This window comes from Trichechus manatus, unplaced genomic scaffold (assembly GCF_000243295.1).
Source record: "Trichechus manatus latirostris isolate Lorelei unplaced genomic scaffold, TriManLat1.0 scaffold00017, whole genome shotgun sequence".
NCBI lineage: Eukaryota > Metazoa > Chordata > Mammalia > Sirenia > Trichechidae > Trichechus > Trichechus manatus.
In genome coordinates this window covers 9,074,499-9,087,836 of record NW_004443953.1, presented here as the reverse complement: position 1 = coordinate 9,087,836, position 13,338 = coordinate 9,074,499, and the positions used below count along the sequence as shown (strand labels likewise).

The 13,338-nt window shown below is 34.6% G+C and overlaps 1 protein-coding gene across 3 annotated transcripts in view; it reads left to right on the top strand.

Moving 5' to 3' along the window:
• The window catches only part of ASCC3 (activating signal cointegrator 1 complex subunit 3), a 414,547-nt gene that overhangs the window by 1,507 nt on the left and 399,702 nt on the right, over positions 1-13,338 (top strand). For 2 of the 3 annotated variants that reach the window (XM_004372420.3, XM_023727600.1), the window contains exons 2-3: positions 7,605-7,729; positions 10,506-10,656. In XM_004372420.3, coding sequence (XP_004372477.2) covers positions 7,640-7,729; positions 10,506-10,656 — 241 coding nt within the window. In that variant the 5' untranslated portion in view covers positions 7,605-7,639. Of the gene's footprint in view, positions 1-7,604; positions 7,730-10,505; positions 10,657-13,338 lie in introns of those variants that run through there. The other variant, XM_023727601.1, reaches the window with a different exon arrangement.

Sequence of the window (13,338 nt, the reverse complement as noted above, 5' to 3'; positions counted from 1 at the left end):
TCACCAGCTTTCCTGTCTCATTCTGCCTTGTAGTCCTTGGCCCTGGACTGCTGTGCCTCATTAGTCCTGTTTCGTTTCATGGGGCTTTCCAATCCCCTGCTGAACGGTAAATCTCAGAAGTGACTTCACCACTGAGCTAAAAGGGTGTCTGGGGGCCACACTCTCGGGGTTTTGCCAGTGTCTTTCAGGCCAGTAAATTTGGTCTTTTTATGTGTGTGAAATTTTGTTCTACATCCTTCTCCAGCTCTGTCCAGAACCCTCTGTTGTGATCCCGGTCAGAGCCATTGTCAGTGGTGGTAGCCAGGCACCATCTAGCTGTACTGGACTCAGTCTGGTGGAGGTCTTGGTAGCTGTGGTCCATTAGTCCTTTGGACTAACCTTTTCCTTGTATCCTGTTCTCTTCATTCTCCCTTGCTCCCGAAGGGATGAGACCAGTGGAGTATCTTAGATGGCTGCACGCAGGCTTTTAAGACCCCAGACGCTACTCACCCAGGTAGAATGTAGAACATTGTCTTTATAAACTGTGTTGTGCCAATTGAGCTAGATGTTCCCCAAGACCATGGTCCCCGCAGCCCTCTGTCCAGCAATTCAGTCCCTCAGGGAGTTTGGATGTGTCTGTGGAGCTTCCATGACCTTTCCTTGTACAGGTTGTGCTGGTTTCTCCAGTATTGTGTACTGTCTCACCCTTCACCAAAGATACCACTTATCTATTGCCTATTTAGTATTCCCCCCCGACCCCTCCCATCCCTGGTAACCAACAAAGGTTGTTACTTTTTGTGTGTAAACTTTTTCATGGGTTTTTACAATAGAGGTCTCATGCAATATTTGTCCTTTTGTGATTGACTTATTTCACTCAGCATAATGTCCTCCAGTTTTATCCATGTTATGAGATGCTTCACAGATTCATCATTGTTCATCATTGCATAGTACTCCATTGTGTGTATGTACCATAGTTTATCCATTCATCTGTTGATGGGCATCTAGGTTGTTTGCATCATTTTGCTATTGTGAACAATGCTGCCACGAACATGGGTATGCTAGACTTCAGCTATTGTTTTTACTTTGGTTTGCACTCCTGTTCATGTTGTAGCTTTTATTTATAATGGTCCTTAGTGACATTAGGTACGTGTAGACTACATAATTTTATTTGTGTGAGTGAAGTAATTTTTTATGACTTAGCCTTCCTATTCCCTGTGAACTGTTTTCTTTTGTCACCCATCCATCCCTTCATATCTGCCAGGCACTGTGCTAGGCTTAGGGAATCAAGAGAGATACAGGCCCTGTCTTCATTGAACTTTCTATATACAGTCCAGCAGTACCCTTTTAAGAGAGAATTTTGACTAGTGTTCCTCTTTATTCTGTACATTTCTCTAGTTGACCAAAGCAAGACTTTTTACCAGATTAAGTCATCGCCTATGTTTTTATGTAACTGGCATTGAAAAGTGGAGCCCTGGTGACACAGTGGTTAAGCGTTTGGCTGCTAACCAAAAGGTCGAGAGCTCAAATCCACCAGTCACTCCTTGGAAACCCTATGGGGCAGTTTTACTCTGTCCTGTAGGGTCATTATGAGTCACTCAGAATCGACTTTACGGCAGTGGGTAAGGGCATCGAAAGAGGAGCAGATCGTCTTATTTGAATAGCATGGAATGATTTTGCCTTTGATCAAAAAGATAGTATCATGCTAGTGGTTTGCCAGTTAAGAAGAGTAAGTTTTCTTTTTGCAGAATTGGTTAATTATAATTTCACCGTTGGAAATCATTTCTACTTCAAAAAGGGCTTTATTTTTCCAGCCTTATACATTCATCTGGTTGATCACTTACCTGTTAATGATGTATAGCTCTTAAGAATCTATTCACAAAGCATGTTCATCAAGAACGTGTATGATACTTTTTGGCTAAAGTGAATACATTATCCTGTAATACCTTATGACCTTTCAGTTAGCATAAGCCTTTTCAGTACAAAATATATCTTGATATAATGTGACACAGTTTTCAACTCTGAGAATATGTCTGCCTGAAATTGAAATTTTAGCAAACACAGAAGTTTATGGTAAAAAAAAAAAAAAAAATGCATAATTACCAAGAGGGAGAGAGTAAAGTAATATGTATTTAGCAGCAATCAGGGGACAGGTATTATGTGTCTTTTCTCCTACTTATACTGTAAAGTTATTGAAAGTAGGAGCTAGATCTGCTTTCTTGTAACTCTAGCCTAACATACTATCTAACAGATAGAAGATAGGCTCAAGTCAGGCTCTTTATAAATTCAACATGTACCGTCTCATATAAGTCCTCCATTTTGCACGTAGATGAGAAAGTGAACATGAGGAATCTACTGTTTGTTCAGGTTCATGTTTCTGCTGTTTGCTGTGATAATCTGTTTTACAACCCTTGATAATTTGTTTCAATTTATTTCCCAAACACTGTCTCTAACTGTGTGATTCAGAGTTTATGCAGTTTAATTCATGTTTTTAGTACTCTGATTTAATCATATTTTTCAATCTGAAAGGGGCATTAGAAATCATTTTGTAAACCCTCTTCATTTTATTGATGAGAAAGTTGATACTCAAAAAGTTAGCTGATATTTTACCATCAAACATATGAACTCAGTTCTTTTTTTCCCTACTTCTTTCTACTGTATCTTTCTGCCGCTTGCTATTGTTATTTGAATAGAATACATTAACTCTTGGGAACATTTTTATATCAAGGTAGGTTCCCATTTGTTTTCCTGGTTTAGGTAATTTAGCTAGTCTTCCTTTGCTTCTGTTTTTTACTGTTTGTAGTAATTATATTCACTATCAAAAGTTTGTACTGATGTGGAAGATTAGGCTAAAATTTGGAGAAAAGCATAATTTAAAAACCTAGTAATATGTAAGAAATTTATAATTAACAGTAAACATTCTAAGGGTATGTCCTAATAAGATAATTGCCAAGAAATGTTTGTATTTGAAGAAGAGACAGTTCATGATTAAACGAAAGGTTGTTAAACACTGAAGCAGAATATCTGGGAGTGGTATCTGGAAATGTGTATTTTAAGGAAATTCCCCAATTGATTCCAATGCAACCAATTCATATTGTTGAGGGACCTCTACTTTTAACCATATGAATTTAAGATTATCTTAATTTTGGATAATATCTGTTCCATTAAACCAAAAGTTCAAACGAAGGAAAATAATTTATCTCAAGATTATAGAGTAGTCTGGGAAGTGGTTGATAATGCTTTTTAGCATTTTCAAAGACTTCTAGGTTATTTTGAAATCTTCAGGTATTATTGTTAATATTAAGTAAATGACTAAGAGAGTGAAGAAATATTTGCAAATATATTAGCACTACTTGGACTCTGGAGCCCTGGTGGCGAAGTGGTTAAGAGTTGTGCTGCCAACCAAAAGGTCAGCAGTTTGAATTCACGAGCTGCTCCTTGGAAACCCTATGGGGCAGTTCTACTCTGCCCTGTAGGGTCACTGTGAGTCGGAATCAGCTCGATGGCAATGGGTTTACTTGGACTCTAGGGATTCGGGTGGTGAGTAATAGCCTAAAATCATTTCTGGGCGGCTTCGCAGGTTAATGTTCTTAGTACACATCATTGAATAAATACTTTTTGAGCTCTTTGTCACAGGCCCAAAACCATGCAAGGTGCTGGGCAAGGCATAAACTACCCTGTACCCTTAGATGGTATAGTCGAGATGTTAGCTTTTTCAAACGATTTAGTGTATCGACTCAAGGCAAGGAAGAATAATGCCTGGCCAGTGAATGCTCTCCTGGTCAGCCTGAATTTAGCAAAGTAGAGATTTTGTCACTGATTAAAAAAGCAAAAAATGTTAGTATCGGATGTCACTGATTTTGGCCATTTTTTTCAGCTTGGATAAAAATGAGTTAATAGAAAGTTTGAAGAGTGGCGTTTTTGTATTTATTAAAAACAAAAGGGAGAAAGAACATTGCTAAAATGCTAAATCTAATGGACATTTTACCACACTGTCTTGATTACCATAGTTTTTTATAATAAGTCTTGAAGTTGGGTAGTGTCAGTCCTCCGACTTTGTTCCTCTCTTTCAATATTGTATTGGCTATTCTGGGTGTTTTGCCTTTCCATATAAACTTCAGAATCAGTTTGTCAATACCCACAAAATAACTTGCTTGGATTTTGATTGGGATTGTGTTGAATCTACAGTTCAAGCTGGGAAGAACTGACATCCTAACAATGTTGAGTCTTCCTGTCTGTGGAATGGAATATCTCTTCATTTATTTAGATCTTTGATTTCTTTCTTCGGAGCTTTGTAGTTTTTCTCGTAGAGATACTGCACATATTTTGTTATATTTATGCCTACGTATTTCTTATCTTTCTTTTTTGGTGTTAATGTAAATAATGTTGTGTTCTTAATTTCAAATTGCGTTTGTTCATTGCTGGTATATAAAAAAGCAGTTGACTTTTGTGTTAACCTGGTATCCTGGAGCCTTGCTATAATCGCTTACTACTTCCCTGAGGTATCTTTTTTCATGGTCGAAACTTTAGGATTTTCTACATAAACAATCATGTCATCTGCATATGGAGTCAATTTTATTTCTTCTTTTCCAATCTTTTTACCTTTTATTTCCTTTTCCTATCTTATTGCATTAGCTAGTACTTCCAGTATGGTGTAGAATAGGAGTGGTAAACATCCTTGCCTTGTTCCTAATCTTAGAGGAAAGCATTTAGTTTCTCACCATTAAGTGTGGTGTTAGCTCTAGGGTTTTTTTGGTAGATGTTCTTTATTAAGTTGAGGAAATTCCCCTCTATTCCTAGTTTGTTGAGAGTTTTTGTCAGGAATGGGAACTGGCTTTTGTCAGATGCTTTTTTTGTATTTATTGAAGTGATTATGTGATTTTTCTTCCTTGGTCTGTTGTTGTGATGAATTACATTAATTGATTTTCAGATATTGAACCAGACTTGCGTACTTTGGATAAAACCCACTTGGTTGTGTGTCTGATTCTTCTTATATATTGTTGCATTTGATTTACTAATGTTTTGTTGAGGATTTTTTCTTCTATATTCATGAGAGATACTGGTCTATAGTTTTTCTTTCTTGTAATGTCTTTGTCTGGTTTTGGTATTAGTGTAATGCTGGCCTCATAGAATGAGTTAGTGAGTGTTCTCTCTGCTTGTGTTTTCTTGGAGACATTGTAGAGAATTGGTATCATTTCTTTGTTAAATGTTTGGTACCATTCACCAGTGAAACCATCTGGACCTGGTGCTTTCCGCTTTGGAAGATTGTTAATTATTGATTCAATCTCTTTAATAGCTATAGTTCTATTTAGGTTATCTGTTTCTCTTTGTGTAAATTTTGGTAGATTATGTCTTTCAAGGAAGTGGTCAGTTTTATCTAATTTATCAAATTTGTGAGCATAGAGTTGTTCATAATATTCCTTTATTATCCTTTAATGTCCCTGGGATCAGTAGTGATGGCTCCTGTTTTACTTCTGATGTTAGTAATTTCTGTCTTCTCTTTTTTCCCCCCCTTGTTTAGCCTGGCTAGAGGTTTATCGATTTTATTAATCTTTTCAAAGAACAAGGTTTTGGTTATGTTGATTTTTTTCTCTTTTTTTTTTTCCCCCCAATTTCATTGACTCCTACTCTAGTATTTGCTTGATTGTTGTTTAGCAATCCAGTCTGTCAGTCTTTTGATTGGTAAATTTAATCCATTTGCATTTATTGTAATTATTGATATATTTGGACTTGTTTCTGTTTGCCTTGATTAATTAATACTTTGTCTGTCTTTGATAACACACTGAGTTATTCTTTAGACCTCTTTTCCAGGTCACTGCTTTTCTCTTTAGCTGTGTCTAATCTGTTGTTAAATCTATCCATTGATTGTTATTAAATTCAATAATTATATATTTTTATTTCTGAAAGTTATATTTTCAAATCTGCCTAGTCCTGCTTTATTTTGTTTTTCATTATTTTTTAATTCTATCTGTTGCTAAACATTTCACACAGTTATTTCATGTGTAATTATTGTAATATGTGAATCAGAGATTTTTCCAAGCATTAAACTTTATCATAATTTCAAGGATACAAGTAATCGAGAGGAACAGCAGTAGCAGGGGGAGGTCTGGTATATCCCATGCGGCCCCGCAGTTCTTTCCTACATGCATCAAACACATACTCTTTGGCCCAAAATCATCAGTGAGGGCTTTTGATTACGGGGAGTTGTATAACATTGTGAAAAGTGTCTGGGTTGTAAAACGTCTGTATTTTATACTTTAGAGTGGGTTTTTTAAATCTTGACATATTAACATTTTCGGTTGGATATTTCTTTGTGCATTGTAGGATGTTTAGCAGCATCCTTGCTCTCTACTCCCATATACCAGTAGCCCACTCTTCCTCTCAGATGTGACAACCCACAATACCTCCAAATGTTACTCAGTGTCCCCTTGGGGCAGAATCATCCCCAATTGAGAACCACTGCCCTAGAGACTTGTTTAGCTTATGTGACATTCTCTGCAAACCACATCTTTTAAATCTGATATAGACTATAGATTTGTTTTAATAAGCAGTCTTCAAAGAGGGACAACACTTTGCAAATATTTCATAGATAGGATGCTCCTTATAGTAAATATTGTTAATCTGTTTGCTTGGAGGTTAGTTGTTTAGCTGTTAGCATATTAACAAGAAGATTAGATAGGTCACCTACTTTCTTTCCCTGGGAATTCTTTCCCCTTCCCCTAGTTGCTTTACTTCTTTCCTTTCCTGTTCCACAGTTTCCCTGTTACTATTATCTCCTTTTCTCCATTTTTCTTCCTTTTATTTAATGAGTAACTATTGAGTACCTAAGATAATTTCAGTGCTGATCTGTTTCCTAGCAGAGAGCAATGAATACAGGTCTTTTTTTTATCATGAAGCTACTCTTTTGTGGTGAACCAACACATAATTAAGTAAATAAGCAAGAAATGTTAAGTAATAATTAGTGCGATAAAGACAAGTAACATTTTCTGTTTTGATAGGCAGTGACTGTGAAGCTACCCTGTTTTAGATTGGGTGCTCAGGAAAGGTCTCTCTCAGGAGGTGTCTTTTAAGCTTGGACCTACATGTGGAGGAGCCAGCTATATGAACATCATGGAGGAGAGCATTCCAAGCAGAGGAAACCACTACTGCAAATGCATTTAGGTGGAAACTGTGGTGCTTCGAGAAGAGAGTTATGATTGATAACCATGGGGAAAGTTGTATTAGATGAGATCTGTGAGCATAAAACAAAAATGGAGAAAAGATGGGCAAGTTCTTTCAACTCTCTCAATATCTTTGACAGTAATAGTATAGCATTTGAGGTCTGTACTTGGGAATCTATAGAATTCATTTTGAGGGAATGTTATAGTAATACTCTAGAAACGAGTGCTTTATGTTTGTTTCTTTTTCTTTTCTCTAACCAAATCAGATGCATTAAAAAAGAAAAATCACAACAAAAACAAAAATACTTCAGGGTTATAAATGTGTCAGGAAAATTTTTCAGCATTGGTAGCAATTTTTAACTAATTGGCTTCTTTTTTTCTCTTGTACAGGTCAATGTATTGTTTGATTACTCTTTCCTTCCTCCCCCTGCATCAGATAAATATCATCTTGTTTTGTTTCATTTTCAGGTTTCTTATTGTATGGATCACTGATTGAATAATATATGGCTTTACCTCGTCTTACAGGAGCCTTGCGCTCCTTTTCAAATGTCACCAAACAAGATAATTATAATGAAGAAGTGGCTGACTTAAAGGTAAATTTTTTCAGATGAAAACCGTTATAAGCACAGAGTGCAGACAAATGTTTGACATTATTTTTCTCAGTTCTGTGTGCTTAAAATGGAAGTTCTATCTAATTTGTATTAGACTAAGAAAGGGAATAGGTATACTGATGCTTCTTAGAAGAATACTTACCTTAACCATCTATGACTATATTGTTAAAGGCAGTAATCAAAACTATGGTAATGAATTATAGATTATTGTTAATTTTTTGTCGTTGTTGCTGAGGTCTCTGCTGCATTTACTTTTGGAATTTGATCTAATAATTTACCTCTGGATCCTCTGAGCAAGTTTTAGGTCTCTGGTAACTTTCTTATCAGATGACTAGAAACAATATCTGTAATATAACATGGAAAATGGTAGTATGAATAGTAATCTCTTAGATTTATGTGGTCTCATAATTGGCTTTGTCCTGCCCTTATTATTGGTAAGAAGGCATTTAAGTTTTAAAAAATACTGTTGTCATATAAATAGCCACTTTATGACTAAAATTTCAGAAACAAGTTTTAGTAAGAAAGAAAAGGTCACATAAACTGTAGACTCTCTTGGCTTTTATAATAAAGACTGACTTCTGCTTTAGTATTAATTAAGGTGTGGTAAAAGTTTCTGCACATGAGCCAATTTTAATAGTAAATAATACTAATGTGACTCCTACAAATATAGTTAGATCCCACCAAGGCAAAATCGTTATCATTTTGAAATAAGAGAATTTGCCTTTTGAAGGAATGTCTTTAGTCTGTTTCCTGCATAGGCTCAATGACTATTTTCTGAACCACGTATTAGGGCATATGATTTGATAAGAAGCTCTGATAGGTACATTTATTTATATAAGTCTTATAAAGGTAGAAAATAATTAATATTTAGTTATACATTTAATTAACACCATTATAGAAGAAATAAAATTATGTATCAAGCCTTCCAGAAAATTCTAGATATGTGGTTGTAGCATATTTAGAGGAAAGATTCTTAGAAATATCTCAGATATGTGGATTCTAAACAGTTGGTAAATGTGAGGATGTTTTTATTTCTATGATGAACTTACTTTTTTATCTTAAAGATACTGTAGTTTATTCTTGAGTACAATTTTACAGTATGTACAGCTGTTAATTCAAAAGGCACATGAGACAAAAGAGCAACAGGTGCCATGCACACCATTTTTAAGTATTTTTGACATTTTTGAAATTATAAATCTTTAAATTGCTGCAATTTGTAAAAATAAATTGAAACTTTAATAGCAGAATTCACATTACATGGAGACATTTAAAGACAAATAATTATTTGACATTTCATTAGGAAGGGGTAGACATTTTAGAAGCCCAACCATAATGTTGTGAACTTTATAGGCCTGAAGCTATATAAACTGTACATGTGAAGCAATTGTCCATATGCTGTATTTGAAAACAAAACAAAAATACGCATTTTAATTGCAGACTCCTTATTTCACTCTTGTAAAATTATAATATCATTTCCCAGTAGGTTGGAGTGGTATTGAATAAAGTTCTTATGCAGTTTTAAAATCAAATAACTTCACTAAAGATTGATGTTAGGAAGAAAATATTTGTAACAGTCTTTAGATGAGAAGAAATTTACCCCCAGAAGTGACACAGAATTCTATTAGACAAGAGATACAGTTAACCTTCTTTACAATGGTAACTGTTTTTCATTTTTTACAGCAATTTAAATAAGAATGTGTTCTGTATAGTTAAATAATATTGCCATCTTAAACTTGAACCATTTCCATGTCATCAAAGGTCCATTACAAGTTATTTTGTGTTATAGATACTACAGAGTACATTTTGAAAGTGCATAAAGGCTACATGCATATTCTATGTCATTTCACTTATGCTTGTCGAGTTTTAAATATTTTTTCTAGGGAAGGAAAGTGGCAAATATAATTAGCCTCATTTTGTTTTAATTTAACTTTTTATCTTGGAAAATGTCCAGCATATATAAAAGGGAAAAGTAAGATGAACTGTTATGTACCTATTATCCTATTGTAACACTTTCACAGTTGAACTCATGGCCAGCCTTATTTCGTCTCTACCTTTTCCCATTCTCCTCCTGTGCCCAGATTAATTATCCCCATTTCAAGTTAGAAAATTGAAGCAGTGAAATACTGGTGAGTTATGCAATGTCATCAGTACAATCAAGAATAAAATTACAGTTTTTACTTGATCCATGGAAGTCTCATGGATCTTCCTGAGACTTGAGAATGGACAAATTTATAGAAGAGTGTTTATAGATGTTAAGAATTTCCCGTGTGGCTAATTCGTTCTAGGATCATTCTTATGAAAGTAATATATTGACTATATTGAACCGTCATGGGAATCTAATTTTCTTCAAGTGCCTATTTTTAAAAAAAAACTTGATAGAAAGCTTCAAAGTATAATGTAATCTGAATTATGTTAAAAACAAGCAGTTAGAAAAAGGGAAATAGGCATGTGGAATGTTATGTTGTTGTTATCTGGATGTTGGATTTTTTGCTTTATGTTTTGCTGTGTGAAAATAATTTCATAATGAGTATATATTGTGATTAAAATTTTTAAAAAACCTTTTATTAAACATTTTTTTAAACAAGTGATATTCTGTTAAATCGCATTTAAATAAAACTCCTGGGAGCCATAAATTTGGATGTGACTTTTGAATTCTTATGGGTAGTGCCAACTTACATACTATAGTGCAAAATATGTGTGTTAAATGATGGATTTGAGAAAAACTTTAACCTGTAATTCTCTATATTATGTTTTTCAGACGAAGCGATCCAAACTTTATGAAAAAAATTTAGATTTGGGCCTGACATGGAAGAAGATAGTAAAATTTTTGAATGAAAATCTGGATAAGAATGAAGTACAAACTGTAAATGAAGACTTAAAAGATATATTACAGGCTGCAAAACAAATAGGTATAGTTATTCTATTTTGTTTTGTTTTTTAAAGAACTACTAAGGTTCAAAAGTAGACCCTTCTAAGTTATATAGTGGAAGACTAAAATTTTAGGAAAGTATGCATAATTATGAAGGACAGTCTTATCTATCAAGGAGCTTCTGATAAAGTGGGAGAGGCAGAAGTAAACTAATAGTTATAATACATCAACATGAGGGATTTATAGGAATTGTCTGGGGTTTGAAAACCACTGTCATGATTGAAGTAAATATAGGGTAAATTAAACATTTAATGTAACTTGAAGGAACCTTAAAAACCTGTAGCTCTATCTCTTCTTATTGTAGATGCCCACGTAGCATACAGTGAGTGGCAGCAGTGGAAACTGAACTTTGACTGCTACACTTCTCGTAACCGTCCTAACATTTTCACTGATTGCTCATATTTGAAGGAAATTATAATTTGAGAATTTAATACTGTATACTTAACTAAAGTTACCTTCCCAAGGTTATAACCAAAAGAAAACAAATGATTCTTTAATAAAACACCAGAGTTTGTGCCTTGGAATTTATCATGTCATTCCAGACGCCGATGGCTAAAAACCATATTTAAAGCTACTATATATCTGTATTGTCCAATTTCAACAGGTTTGTGCTTAGAAAAAGTCTGAACTCATAGTCTGGCCCTTTGTGATCTGGCCTCCACCTTTCTCTGACCTTTTGTCACTTTTGCCCTCATCAGCTATCTTTCAGACATAATGGCCTGTCAATTTTTAAAACCCACCAAATGGTGGTTTTTTGGGGTATCTTTGCACATGCTGTTTTCTTTGCTGGGAATTCCTCAGTCCTGATCTTAGTGTAGTAGGTCCTTTCTCGTCATTGTGAACTCAGCTAAAAAATTATTTCCTCAGTGAAGATTTACTGACCATCCAAACTCCAGTTGCCATGCAGTCACTCTTTTATAATCCTCCATAACATTTTTTATTATCTGATATTTTGCTTGTTTATTGATTGCCTGTGTTTTGTCGCTAGACTGTAAGTTTCATGAGAATAGGGATCTTATTTTTCTCTTTTGACACACTGTCCCCGTACTTAGAATAGTGCCTAACATATTTTAGGATCTTAACAAAGATTCACTGGATAAATAAATGCAAAAGTTTTCTCAGGTGATTACTTGATAGAGAGAAAATTTAGATCCCTATTTTATCACATCTTCTCATCTGTTAATTGGTAATTTTGCTCCCTGTGCCATCTTGGGAGGGCGTTTTTGTTATATCCCATAGATTTGGAGACTTCTTATTTATGATGGCCAAATAGTTAAATTTTTTCTTCAAACACTGACTTTTTTGGGTATCTTATTTAACTGTCTTGGTCTGTAATCTAATGTGATGCTGAATTTAATGTCCTCATTGTTTTAAGTTCTGAAAGTACAAAATAAACGTCATATATGTTTTTGCAGTTAGATTATCTTCTGAAGTTCAGCGACTTTAGTCAAAATTTGAGTTTGCTTAAGCCAAAGGGAAGTCCAGCACACTTGAGATTTTTTATAGCATTTGGCATAGAATCACACTGTATATATTTTAAGACTATAGGGGCAATAAGGTTCATTGGAAAATAGCAAAAATGCAAAGACTGTGGTCCACCTATGTCACCTTGACTATGATCTTAAACTTTCTGGACCTCAGTGTCTGGCTGTGATGAAATACCTGTCAAAAACTGTACAGTCTGTCCTTCCCCTTCCTCAGTTCCATTATGAAAATGCCCCAGATGATATAGTGAAAACAGTAATAAAATATCAAGCCTATTCAGTATCATGACTAGATTATTTCCCTCTGTAAGTAATGGTAAAGATTAAGAATTTTTAAAAATAAGTAACCTTTTAGATTACATTTCCAACTGTCTCTGGCTACAAGTCAAGAACCATTGCTGTAAATACCAGACAGTAAATGTAATCCTACGGGTCTTGCCTGTTGGCAGAACATCTGATTCATACTGAGGGACTGATGTGTTTTCAGACATTGCTTGCATTTATATGCAATACCTCAAAAGAGTATTTACAGTGATGGGTAAAGTCTTAGTGTGGGATTTAGGCAAATGATCTGTTATACCTACTTTTTAATGCTGTTGACTATCTGTTAGCTTTGAGTGAAACTAGTAGTTGAATTGTAGTTAGCTACTCTTTCTTAATGAAAATTCTGCTGACAGCTGGAAATGTAGTTATAACCAGCAGCTTTGAAAAGATTAGTTTCGTAGGAACAATGTTTTTGTGATTTCTCTTAGACATCTCTTTTAGAACAGATAACGTTGGTATAATTATATTAAAAAGGTAGCATGAGAAGATTAAGAAAAAAGAGCAATCACTTATATTTCAATTTTTTTGAGTATAATAAAATAGTATGAAGCACTTGTTTAAGACTGTGTATATTGATTAACCAGAGTTTTAGATGCTTCAGGCTGGAGAGGACACCAGAGAATGTCTTGTCCATTTCCTTCATTGTGTATATGAAGAAATAGGGCCCATGGAGGTTAAGTGAATCACTTGATTCAATAGTGAAGGGAGGCTTAGAGTCAAAGTTCTAAGAAATGGAAATAGAAGTGTGATAAAAATCCTAGATACTTACCTTTCATTTTCTTGTATTCAAAGGTCATGTTCTGTTAAGTATACTTCTCAACTGTTCTTAAATTTACTCTCATTACATATTTACC